The sequence below is a fragment of the Leptonotus elevatus genome, chromosome 5 (assembly GCF_054856555.1).
Source record: "Leptonotus elevatus isolate MCC_2025b chromosome 5, RoL_Lele_1.0, whole genome shotgun sequence".
Classification (NCBI taxonomy): Eukaryota; Metazoa; Chordata; class Actinopteri; order Syngnathiformes; family Syngnathidae; genus Leptonotus; species Leptonotus elevatus.
Genome location: NC_141243.1, coordinates 4,952,078 through 4,964,628, shown reverse-complemented (window position 1 = coordinate 4,964,628; position 12,551 = coordinate 4,952,078). Strand labels below are relative to the sequence as shown.

The 12,551-nt window shown below is 38.7% G+C and overlaps 1 protein-coding gene across 18 annotated transcripts in view; it reads right to left on the bottom strand.

Moving 5' to 3' along the window:
* The window catches only part of LOC147173436 (potassium channel subfamily T member 1-like), a 65,084-nt gene that overhangs the window by 23,814 nt on the left and 28,719 nt on the right, over nt 1-12,551 (bottom strand). For all 18 annotated transcript variants that reach the window (XM_086077026.1, XM_086077035.1, XM_086077038.1 and 15 more), the window contains 15 exons: nt 9,557-9,636; nt 8,611-8,716; nt 7,972-8,037; nt 7,642-7,690; nt 6,642-6,701; nt 6,009-6,083; nt 5,790-5,873; nt 4,725-4,819; nt 3,700-3,880; nt 3,455-3,619; nt 3,234-3,370; nt 2,031-2,094; nt 1,737-1,845; nt 635-743; nt 136-285 (listed from right to left, as the gene is read on the bottom strand). In XM_086077026.1, coding sequence (XP_085933152.1) covers nt 136-285; nt 635-743; nt 1,737-1,845; nt 2,031-2,094; nt 3,234-3,370; nt 3,455-3,619; nt 3,700-3,880; nt 4,725-4,819; nt 5,790-5,873; nt 6,009-6,083; nt 6,642-6,701; nt 7,642-7,690; nt 7,972-8,037; nt 8,611-8,716; nt 9,557-9,636 — 1,530 coding nt within the window. The remainder of the gene's footprint in view (nt 1-135; nt 286-634; nt 744-1,736; nt 1,846-2,030; nt 2,095-3,233; nt 3,371-3,454; nt 3,620-3,699; nt 3,881-4,724; nt 4,820-5,789; nt 5,874-6,008; nt 6,084-6,641; nt 6,702-7,641; nt 7,691-7,971; nt 8,038-8,610; nt 8,717-9,556; nt 9,637-12,551) is intronic.

Here is a 12,551-nt window from a genome sequence, read left to right as displayed (position 1 = left end):
CCACAAGTGTAAACAAATGAGAGCCAGGACAAGAGCGAACCCCGCTGACATCTCCAAACAAAGGCAGATTATCGTGATTTTATAGTCATATTGTGTAATATTGTGTAAAGATGACCCTTAGGAAGTTTTGCTTACTTCTTATGAGCATGGAAGGAGGCGTAAGTGAAACTTTTGCCCTCATACTCCCCGAAAAACTTGCTGTCACACAATCGGATGTGGTAGACCTCGTTGCCGGAGCAGCGTCCGTACATCCTTTGCCACTGCTCCGGTGACAACTGCCCTTCCCTGCGCAAGGATTAGAAGAATGATGACTCTGGTCACTCTTTTACAGATGATTGATTGGTGAATAATTTTGAAGGGAAAAAAATGAAATGAAGGGACAAGTTAAGTGGATCTTTTCTCTGTGGACGTCTGATATATACGAAATTTTATACACCAACCCTAATAGTCCAGGCACAATAGCTTGCTTAGCTGACTTTGCAATTTTAAGCTACTGTGGTTATGGTCAGACCTGCCTATGCCAAGTTTGCATGTTCTTCTCCACAGTTAACTCAAAGTCAGCTGGGACCAAGCTAACCCTAACCCAAATATGGGCAAGTGCAATAGAATGCAGATGGAGTCATAGTGCTCTTACTGTCCTCTGGATGTGTGAACAAGGAGCGTCACTAAGGTGGACATGGCCGGACATACGCAGTTCAGTGCAAGCATGGCGTACTTGAACTCCTCTTCACATACGACATGATCTGTAAATGCAGACGGTAGGGAAATAATCGTAGGCATAGAATTGGTTAGCCTTGTCTTTACACCAATAACTGAGCTAAAAATGAAGGTAAACTCAAATTTTTCTTCCCTTTACTTTGCTCTCTTTGCAGATGACTGTGGGGCCACTATGAACCACGTAGGAATTTCACATTATTATTACTATAATTGTTATTGATTTATAATTTGTATTTTTAATTGTTATACATATTATTATTGATATATTACTCTATTATTACTATTATTATTTTTTATATTTTATTATTTATATATTATATATATATATATATATATTATCCATATTATTATGTATACAATTGATTTACTGTGCAAATTATTATTATTATAATTTTATGTAACAAAATGTTTATATTTGTTTGAATATGATGCCTTTCTAGAATTCTCCAGTTTAACTTCCATGAAAATGTACCTGAAATTGTCCACCCCTTTGCAAGGCCAATATTAACTCATTCACTCCCAGCCATTTTCCCTGAAGCAATCCCCTTCGCTCCCGGCTGGTTTACTGGATTTTGACTTATTTTGCAAGGCCCACAGAATATTGTGTTGTGTTGCTTTAAAAACAAGGAACCTACCAAAAGAAAGATTAGAGTCTCTTCTTTAATCAGGGAAAAACTTATATTTCTATCTATTTCCGTTTTGCAGCAATTAGCATTAGAATATAGCTAAATTTCATCATTATACACAAATCAGTATAGAACTGTGGGTAAATGAGCTTGTTGCAACATGACCCTGGTTGATCTTGTTTGCTCTGCTGCTGCTGTTTTTGTAATAACTACAATTTCTTCAACCGCTCTAAAATAAAAAAATAACGTATAAATACGTCTTTGGGACACTTAAAACATTTATATGCATATTTATACATTTTGGGGAGCAAATTAGTTAATTGATTGATCATTTTCTTGATGTGTCCACAGACATTTGTCCCAAAAAGTGTAGGAAAATCTCTATGTACTTACCAGCAAATTTAACATGGAATTTGTTTTCCGGCTTAAGAATCTGTACGTAGAGCGGACAGTTAGGAGCAAAGTCCTTTGCGGCCCAAGCCCTCAAAATAGTCTGATGATCCTATGGAGGAGATGCAAAGTTAGTAAATTAAGCAGACATCAGTACAGTAATAATTATTGCTCTGATTGCATGGACCAACAATTTCCTCTTAGCTATGAAGATAATTTTTATAGTGTTGTGTGCAAAAAGTCCTCGACTGTGTGACTTGCCACAGTTTGAGCTTGACAAATGGCCGTGTGACTTACTGCAGCAGTTCGGTCACCCTCGTTCCTGCTGCTGAGGATGAAACACGCCTCGGCATCGTCCATTCTGAAGCAGATTAAGATGGTGTAAGAGGCGGCAGTATCTTAGGTAGTAGACAATCACTGAAGACTATAAATTATATAGCACTAAAATGAGATTAAAGTGGTGCCTTGATTTACCAGTTTAATTCATTCCGTGACCACGCTTGTAACTCAAAACACTAGTATCTCAGATCTTCCCACTTTTAAAATGAATGGAAATGCCATTTACTGTAGCTGTTCAAGCACCTCCATAAAACACAGGTAAAATATTTTGTAAGACAAGCAACAGTATTTTATATACTTTTATGCTTTATGTACGGAAGAGGATTCGGGCCAGTGAAGACAGAAAAAAAAAGTTTGGCTGGATTCTCACTTTATTCTTAGAATTCTCACTTTAAAGTGAGGTGAGAATTCTAACTTTAATTTCAGAATTCTGATTTTAAAGTGAGAATTCTGACTTTAAAGTGAGAATTCTGAGAATAAAGTGAGAATCCTGCCAAACTTTTTCTCTCTCTCTTCACTGGCCCTAATCCTCTTCTGTATTTATAAAGTAATAAAATAATTAAATAAAATGGAAACAATCCAACAGTGTGTGCGTCACGATTTCATGCATTGATTGTGCAGCTCCTTATGTTATTTGAGGCTTGGCCACCGGGAGGCAGTATAATACATTCGTACATATACTGTATACACAAAGAATATACTTGTATCATTTGACACACTGATCTAAATTAATTTGGATTGTGTTTATTTCATTAAAAAATTATATTTCTATTGTTTAACAAAAGGTCCTGACGTCACTACCAGTTACAATAAAAATCGAAGTAAAAAATGTCAACTTTGTTTGCTTAGGCAAACTAATTATAATGTTTAAAGTCATATGTTGATATAGAATGTTTAAATGTCCTAAATTCTTATTGAATCCTAATATTATTTTAAACGTAGTTAAATTTGTCATGGAAATTACCATAATTGTTTTTGACTTTTGGTAACTAAAAAACAAAACCTGAGTTTGTTAAGAGTTCATGACTGTTGTAGGGAAGTAATAATAATTTGTCAATACAACAACATATGTCGGACATGTTTCATCTGATTAGAATGAGATATTTTAAGATAAGTACCATGTCAGCCATTTCTCAAGCGGCATTCTCGTAAGTCACTCACTTGGCCCTCATCAGGTCCTGGTCTTTGAGGGCGGACCCTTGAAGGTAGATGACCCTCTGGGACCACAAAGGTATCTGGAGGATGCGGCGAACCTGAATGTCGATATCGGTTGGACACAGGATCACTACATAATAATCCTGCAAGACAGCGAGGGATGTGAAGATGCTGTAAAAAGTAAAACCATCACGCAGAAATGTGCAAAAAGTCTCTCTAAATTATACCTGCAACCTGGGATGAGCGTAGAACTCATTGAGGAAATCCATCAACAGGTCTATCTTCAGCGAGCTGACACACAACACCACGTGCTTCTCCGTCTGCGCTCGGTGGCGACTGTAGTTTCCGCCTAATTTCTGGCTCTCCATCCACAGGTATGCAAGCTCTTCAAACTGAAACACAAAAGCGACTTGAGGAGAAAAAACAACAACAACAGCAGGGACACACTTTTGTCGTCTTCCGCCTTGTGTACCTGCAGCGGGAGCACCACCAGGGCCACGCAGATGAGGATGACCACCAGTAGCTGCGAGGGCCAGATCTGGGGCGTCACATCTCCGTAGCCCACGGTGGAGAAGGTAACGATGCAGAAGTAAAACGAGTCAAACAGGGTCAGGTTCTTTCCGGCTCTCTCTAGGTGCTGGATGCCACAAGATCTGCAGACAAATGGAATAACATAAATAAAAAAAGTGGGATGAAAGAAGTTGTTTTAAGGGGTAGTCAACCCCATATGTTCTATGCAGCCCCACTGGTCTAAATACGGTATTCTGATTAATATTACATTTGTGTAATATGAATAAAGCAGCAAAATCCAGTCGTTTTTTATTAATGTCAGAAGGCGGCCATTTTGCCATCACAGTTGCTCAGGTCTCAGATAACAACCAATCACAGCTCAGCTTCAGAAAACAGGTGAGCTGTGATTGGTCGTTGCCAGAGCCCTGAGCAACTGTGATGTCATCTTCAGTCGACAACAAGTGACAAAATGGCCGCCCCCTGATATGGATAAAAACGGCTGGAATTTGCTGCATAACTCATATTCCACAAATGTAATACTAATCAGAATGTCATGTTTAGACTAGTGAGGTCACATATAACATAATTGTCAAGAAATGTTTACGGTTGACTTTCAATGAATAAAAATACATATTACTGTATTCAAAATCAAAATCTGTATGATTGAGGTAACTGTGTCATTTTTTTGCTTCAGTTTCTTCTGTACCAAATCCGAAATATTTAGTTTATTTCAGCTCCAGTGTTATCGCAAGTCATATTTAAGGTTTAGCCCTGAAATAAAGTTGAAGGCCAGACGTCAAGATAATAAATGTCACAGACGTCGGAAAAGGTTGTTATTTGACTGACATTTTAACAAAAGAGCACAGTCAATTTTCGATTATGTTAGTGCGGGGATACATTCATCACCCTTGTACTTTTTAACAAAAGTTATTTCGAATTTAAGACATGCATACAATTGATTATGTTCTCGAGTAGATGTGCACTCACCCGGTGAAAACCAGACACAGTAAAGTGCAGATGAGGATGAACACCTGGTTGAACATGGCCGAGTGTGTCCTCTGGATGGCACGGTGGAAGTCATTCTGAGAACATGACAGAAGAAGCTCATCTGCTCTTGTGTGTACTTTTTGTGTGTGTGTGTGTGTGTGTGTGTGTGTGGTTGCGTTCGTTACATGAATGATTGTTGTTAACACTTGTACCGTGTTAGTATGCTTCGCATGTCACCACCTGTCCGGCGTGGTCTCGCTCTGCCGGCCTGCTTGGCAGCAGATTAGACCAGCTGGCTGACTAACCCTTTGGCAGGAAGTTCTTTTTCTGAATCTCACGCCACTTTTTTTTTATCTCTAACATCCTGGATGCGGTAGATAGATGGATGCTCGAGCACCAAGGATGACTTTCAAGCTTTTGCAACATCTTATCTTTAACAGATAAATACCTACACCACTAGGGACGGCGGCCATGAGAATCAATTCATTGAAGATGAAGTATTCTATCGAATGTGTTAAATTGATCTTTGATAAATATGCCAAAGCAAGAGGAGCGTATACGGTATGTGAGGAGTTTTATGGTTCACATCGATGCATGTTTTTACTATATTACTCTAGTCCTGTAAAAGAATACTAACAATTTTAAAGACTTGTCAAGAATTTATTAAACATGTTTCTAAACGCCACATATCACATCCATCCATTTCTATATCCTCTGTTCTTATTAGGATAAGCTGGAGCCTATCACAGTTGCTCAGGGCTCAGCTAACGCCCAATCACGGCTCGACAGGTGAGCTGTGATTGGTTGAGCCCTGAGCAACTCTATTTCTCTATTTATTTGTAACAGGGACAGTACATATAAATAAACATTTCAGTAAATATGCCGGAATGAGCCAAAAGGCAATTTTTCATCTGCAGTCTTGAGACGGGTCGTAAATGTTACCCTAATAAATAGATTAAGAATAAAATGCATAACAATAACAATAAATTCACAAAAATATTGTTAAGTTAAAATGACATGTTTACATAACAAAAGCAATATATTTATGATATATATGATACTTACAATCATGTTTTCCAGCGCCCCTTTGGCTAGCCAGCAGTTAAGAAAAACAGGAACAAATATGCTTCGTAAAGGATCCCAGAAGATCTAGAAAAAGTGTAGAGAGATAATCAGTCAAAAGCGTTGGTCAGCAAGAATACAAGGAAGGTCAATGCTGGGGGTGTTTTCATCCACTGATTGAATACACAACATTTAGATACCAAAAGAAGGCTAATTACTTACTGTGATAATAAATGGCACTGTATTGATCATCTCCAATATGAAGGATATCTGGAATATTTGCTCCCAAATGTTGCCCTGGAGAGCAAATTGATGATCAGTGAATAAATGTGGGGTGAGAATGTATAAGACATGCTCTACCTTTTGCATTTCTTTGTAATGTGTGTATCTACACTTAATTATTTAAGAATAATAATAAGAATAAAAATTATTATTATTTTATTTTTCATTATTTATTTTTAGTATTTTATTTGTATTAGTATTATTATTATTTTTATCATTAATTATCATTACAATTAAGGTCATATAACTTTCAACCATACAACCAAACTTCATATGAGCAAAAAGCTTGAAAAACAGTAACAAGCGAGGATTTCAGATAAAGGTGTCTTGAGTTGGAAGCATGGTCACAAGGCAAATTAAACTCATAAGTCAAGGCCCCACTGTGCTGCATGTGCAAGAGTGATGATCAGAAGTCAGTGAATAAACTTGCTGTGTGCTAATCTCAATCCGAAATGAGTCATTAATTCTTGGTGTGAGGTCTTTAATTGTTGCCGCGGTAACAGTGCTCGTAACAAACTTGGAGGGAGACGTCAAGAGGTGTGGAAGCTGTAAACTGTGATGAATGTTCTTTACCTTGTAGCTGAGATATGTGATCAGCATGGTCTCCAAAAAACTGATTAAAGCCACCGTCACCTGAAATGGAGCAGGAAAAGAGTTTCATGAAACTTATGAATTATAACTACTTTTGTTTAACCTTTGTTTGGCCAAAGTTGTGCAACAGAACATGATTTATTGTTTAGGTGGATTGAATATGTGAGCGTGTGTATTTAAGCCTTGTCACACATATACAAAAGAAGGTCAAAATTAAATCTGATAAAATAATTGTAGGGTTGCAGGTGAGCTGGAGCCTATCCCAGCTGACTGGTCCCCATCTGACCGCAGGGCACATGACAAATTAGCATTCACGCTCACTACGTGCCATTTAGAGTCTTGAAATTAACGAGTAGGGGTGTGCCCCAAAAACATCGATTCTCATTAAGAATCGCGATTCTCAATTAGTACGATTCATTTTAAATGCCCCAAAATCGATTTTATTTAAATTATTTTATACTGTCTTGCCTTTGTCTGTGTGTGCTTTTATTTGGAGCGCTGTTCATGTTGTAACCGGTTTTGCCACTGAGGGGCAGTGTGGTTCCCTGTTGACTAATGCACTGTTAAGTTGTAGCCACATTAGAGAGTAGAAGCAAAAAGTCACGCTCAAGTTATTCCAATAAAATCAGTTTTTTTTTCTCAGCGTGGAGCCGTTCTTTTAAGTGATAAAAGTTCCGCGAGTAGCGCGCTAATTAGCATTAGCGAGTCACACCGGAGTACAATTCTTTGCACATCTATAGATTGAAGCAAAAATCATTGTCAATCAAATCATTTTGAATCCAAAATCGTTCTTAATCGAAAATCGACTCCGAATCGAATCGCAGACCTAAAAAGATCGGAATCGAATCGTGAGACATTCAAAGATTCACACTCATACTAACAAGATTTGAACCCCCAACCTCAAAACAGTGAAAAAGATATGCTAACCACTAACTCATAATACTGCCCATGATAGATTGGATAAAAAGATAATTATGCTCACCTGTATTGCCCACAACGGATCAGGTCTGGTAACCCAGAATATCAACTTCCTTTAAAAAAAAAAAAAATACAAATCCTTTAGTGTAAGGCATATCCTGTACAGTATATATTGTTGCGGACCATGGAAAACCCTTCAAGATATACTGCCACCACATTATGTTTTATGTTTACACCTACTACTAAAAAAAATATTTGTTATTTTTTGGGGGAGCGGCTGGAGTAGATTAATAAAAAAAATTTTTTTTTATTGATGTCAAAGTTGATTTGTGATAATGAATTAAACTCGGGAGTCAAGGTACCACTGCTTGTTGTAGATGAAAGGAGAACCTACCATTTGATTTCTGGTGACTCTGCTGCTGAATTTGGCCAGCTGGAGTTCCGAATGATTGCATTGTGACTAGAAAAAGAAGAAGAAAAATCCATGACTCATATTGACTCATTAAACCCAAAAACATATAAATACGTTTTTAATACTTTGTCCTGCACTTCCCAAAACGTATTCATGCATTAAAAATTTTTTTTTTATGCTAGAGCATACATAAGGCTTTGATACAGGAAGAGGTCGCTTAAAGCAATTTTAATTATTACAAAAAAAACGGCCAGCAGGTGACAGCAGAGTATAAGAGATCAGCCACAGCCGGCCATGTTGCAACAAGCTCTTTTTCCCAGTGTTTTCAACAGGTTTATGAATAATGATGAAACATAGCTATATTCTAATGCTAATTGCTGCAAAACGGAAATAGATAAAAATATACTTTTTTTCCTGACGAAAGAAGAAACTCTAATCTTTCTTTTGGTAGGTGTTTTTATAACAGCCGGGAGCGAAGGCGGTTGCTTCAGTGAAAACGGCTGGGAGTCAATGAGTTAACCATGACTATCATTTAAATTATTATTATTATAAATGTCCCCTATTGTCCAGTTAAATCCATCTCCATAAAAAAAGTAATGAATTAACTTAAGTGACCCTCACCACGGGTTCCCATTAGTCTCCTTAAGGTCGTCCAGGCTGACTCTCACTATGTAGAGGACGCAGGTGAGGATTTTCAGAGAGAAGTTGAACAGGCGGATCCTCAAGCCTGTGGAAGCACAAAAACACTTGACTGTGCTCATCGTTTGTCCGGTTTCAGCAGGCGTCAGCTGGTTTTCCAGCATTACGGGCGTAGCATTGTTATTTTGTCGCGAGGCATGAATAATAGCGCCTCCGCTGCTCTCGCACCCGGTCGCCACTAATTTCCCCCAGAGGAGCAGATTCCAAATCCCAAACGAAAAAATCTGGAGCTTTCACTGGTCCGGTAATTGATGATGACTAATGATGATTACCAGCTCAGTGGCCTAGTGGTAGAGTGTCCGCCCTGAGACTGGGAGGTTGTGGGTTTAATCCAAAGACTATAAAAATGGGACCCATTGCTGCCCTGCTTGACACTCAGCATTAAGGGTTGGAATTGGGGGGTTAGATCACCAAATGATTCCCGAGCGCAGCCCCTGCTGCTGCTCACCACGCCACCAGGGGATGGGTCAAATGTGGCGAACGAATTTCGCCCCACTTAGGTGGGTGTGACAATCAGTGGTACTTTAACTTTAATCAGAATGTTGGCTGCAGTGGCGCATGCTGACCAGATGGAGAAGGCATCGATACTAAAATGATTTGGTGGCAGCTGAGCATCGATTTCTAACCTCGCAGCAAACCGTGACATTTTCATTCAAATCTGCTGCCTTTTGTAAACTGGCTGTATTAACGGAGCAACTTAACTTAAAGGGCGGCGGATCTCGAGAGTTTTACCGAAGAAGATCTGTGTTTCCCCCAGCGATGTTTTGATCATATTTGCAAATATGCAAATATCCAATCTGAGCCTTCAGCCATTTGCTTTGTTGGATAATGGCATAATGGTACGCGGCATGGTGCCTGATCTACTTACTTGACCTTTGGTTTTTGATGAAGAAAAGCTTCAGCCGCTCCTTGAAGGTGTTTTCGTTGACGTAGAACTCCACCTGCACCCTGTTGAGAGAGCAGTCGCATCCTGTGTGAAATGTTCACATTCGCATGCAAAGGCAAATCCAACAGTCGTCAACCAGCAAAGCAGAGTTGAGCCGTTGATTTGGTTAGCACTCAAGTTTGCTGTTTCACACTCAAGGCGCCATTGCCATTCTGACCTATTTAAACGGACACAAACAACCATACAGACCTGATTCGATCCAGAGAAGGAGCACAAGTGCAGAAAGTATCATCGTTATTCTGAACATGAATTTTCAGCCAAAACAATAGTAAACTTCAGTTCAATGTAGTCTATTAACAATATTTTATTCTAACTATTTTAAAAGGGGAGTTTATTTGCAGTTTTCAAATTATGATTGACACCACTTTACGCCTCTGATTGTTTTTATTTATTTTTGGTGGGGGGGGGGGGTCTTATTGTATATTAAATTATTAAATTTAAGGCACAAGATAGGGCTGATTTTTCATATTTATCATGTTCTACTGTTAAGTCATGTGACATGACTGATTTAACAAATATGACAAAAAGTGTTTGTGGCTTTTTTGTTGTTGAAAATTGCTAACTCCTTTTTCCTGAATAATGCTCCTGTTTATTATAGTATGCCCAACTATTTGTGAAATTGATATCCATTTGAATATGCTTTTGGAATTTGGATGAATAAATATTGTATTTTTCATTTTGAACATGAAGCCTTATTTATATATATATATATATTAGTGGCAGACATTTGACTACATTTTGATCGACCATAGACAAAATGCGAAGTAGCTATTCTTTAACTCATTCACTGCCATTGACGGCTATAGACGTAAAAAAAATCTTTTGAACTATTTCTATTGGTTTAAATTTTTTTTCCCACTTTTGTTAACAAGAGCATGAAAACCTAGATTTTTTTAATTGTACATTTAGAACAGATATAAAATTTGTGATTAATAGTGAGTTAACTAGTGAAGTCATGCGATTAATTACGATTGAAAATTTTACTCGCCCCTATTTTTTAATAATCTTTTTATTTTTTTAAATCGTGTCAGGCAATTCAAATTTTTGATGGTAATTAACTGCATGACTTAAATTAAATTTTATATCTGTTGTAAATGTACAATAAAAAAAAAATCCTAGGTTTTCATACTCTTGTTAACAAAAGTGGAAACAATTTTAAACTAATATAAATAATTCAAATGAAATTTTTTACGTCTATAGTCGTCAATGGCAGTGAATGAGCTAAATATTATCTTTAAAGTGATGGGAGGCGCGCTTTCAGAATGTTTTGAACTTCTGTTCCAATGCTAGTATGGTAATAAGCAAAATCATGTTTCTCCTAAGAGTTGAATCAGAGTGGCAGCTCAACTTCCCAAAGTCATGTTGTTCTTGATAGACCGCAAACTCTAGTTCAGATTGAATCAACAGCCTCCTTAACTCATTCACTGCCAATGACGGCCATAGACGTCAAAGATCGATTTGAACTGGGCTGGCAGTAAATTAGTTAATGATTGCAGCCAAGTTGTGCGCGCCGTTGTGGCTCCACAGTGCTTCAAAACATGCTTAATTAAATGAATACATCAACAATAATTTTAGCAATCAATTATTACAACTATCCTTAAGATATATAAGGGATGCGAGGGGGGGACAGTTTTGTCCTGTATATAAACCAAACAGTGGGTTAAATGTGTGTTGTTGTTTTTTTTGCTCCCAAGTCTAGATCGTGTACTTTAAATCAGGCACCTGTGTTTTCAGTCATTAACAATAGAAATCCAAAGGGAAGCAGATACAAGACATTTTAACCACCCCGGTGGCACGAATGACCACTTAAGCTGTGATGATGATGTCGAGGGGAGCTCGGATAAATGTAGGTTCTGTAATGCAGTACGGCTCATTGTGGCTAATGAACACAGAGGGAGTTGCGAAAGGAACACGGAGTTGACAAGATGAATAAAGGGCGCAAAAGAGTCGGGGAGGAGCAGTAGGGCAATTGCCGTTGCCGACATAACGAGTAGGAGGAAGACAATAAGAAATGCAGCATTCTCCACGCTAATTCCCCCGTCGCATCCAATTGGCTCTGTCGCCATGGATACAGCTTCCAGGGCAGGAAACGCTCACTCACGTGTCTGTGTGCTTTCAGAGCGAGGAATTAACCGCAAGCTGACAAGCTGAAACCCACAAGCACTCCACTCCCATCGCCGAGAATCCATCCCACTCAAGCACACAGCGGTGGGTAAGTAAACCATGTGAATCACATGCTTGGTCACATGATCACGTCATGCAGTGACTTGGCGGCGAATCGGACCAATAATGTATGTGGACCAGGTGATCTCTAATGAAAACAGCTGTGGGGTCCGATATATGCTGCAGCGACAATGGCGGAGAGTTTGCCCAGCTTTGCACACAGCAGCGTGAACATCCACGCAGTTACACTCCAACTTGAAATCGGACTCCAAAATAAACTCCCGTCTAATAATAATTGCTGTGAAGTCACGCTTTGTTTGAACTGGCTTGAACATCGTGCCGTGTGTTTTGTCTGCATCTCCGTGTGGGTGGGTGAGGTGAGAGTAGTAGCACGCTGCCTTGGAAGTGCTTTTAAATGGGAAAAAAACAGTGAAGTCCATCCATTCTATTTCAGAGTCTTGAAAGGATCTAACGTGCATGTTTTCGAAATGCGCGAAGAAGTTGGAGTACCAGCTCAAAAACTTCACAAAGAAACATGCAAGTTCAGAGCAGAGATTCAAATGCAGGACCTCAGAACTGTGAGGTAGACATGCTACCCACTTGAACACCATGCTGTCATCATAAGTGATAAACAATTAACCATCACGTATTCAGTTTCATTATTTGCTGAAATATTCACCTACCGCTTGGGTCAAAGCAGTAAAAGTATTACTTAGGCTAATAGGCACAATCTGAATCTAGATGTTGTTGCTAG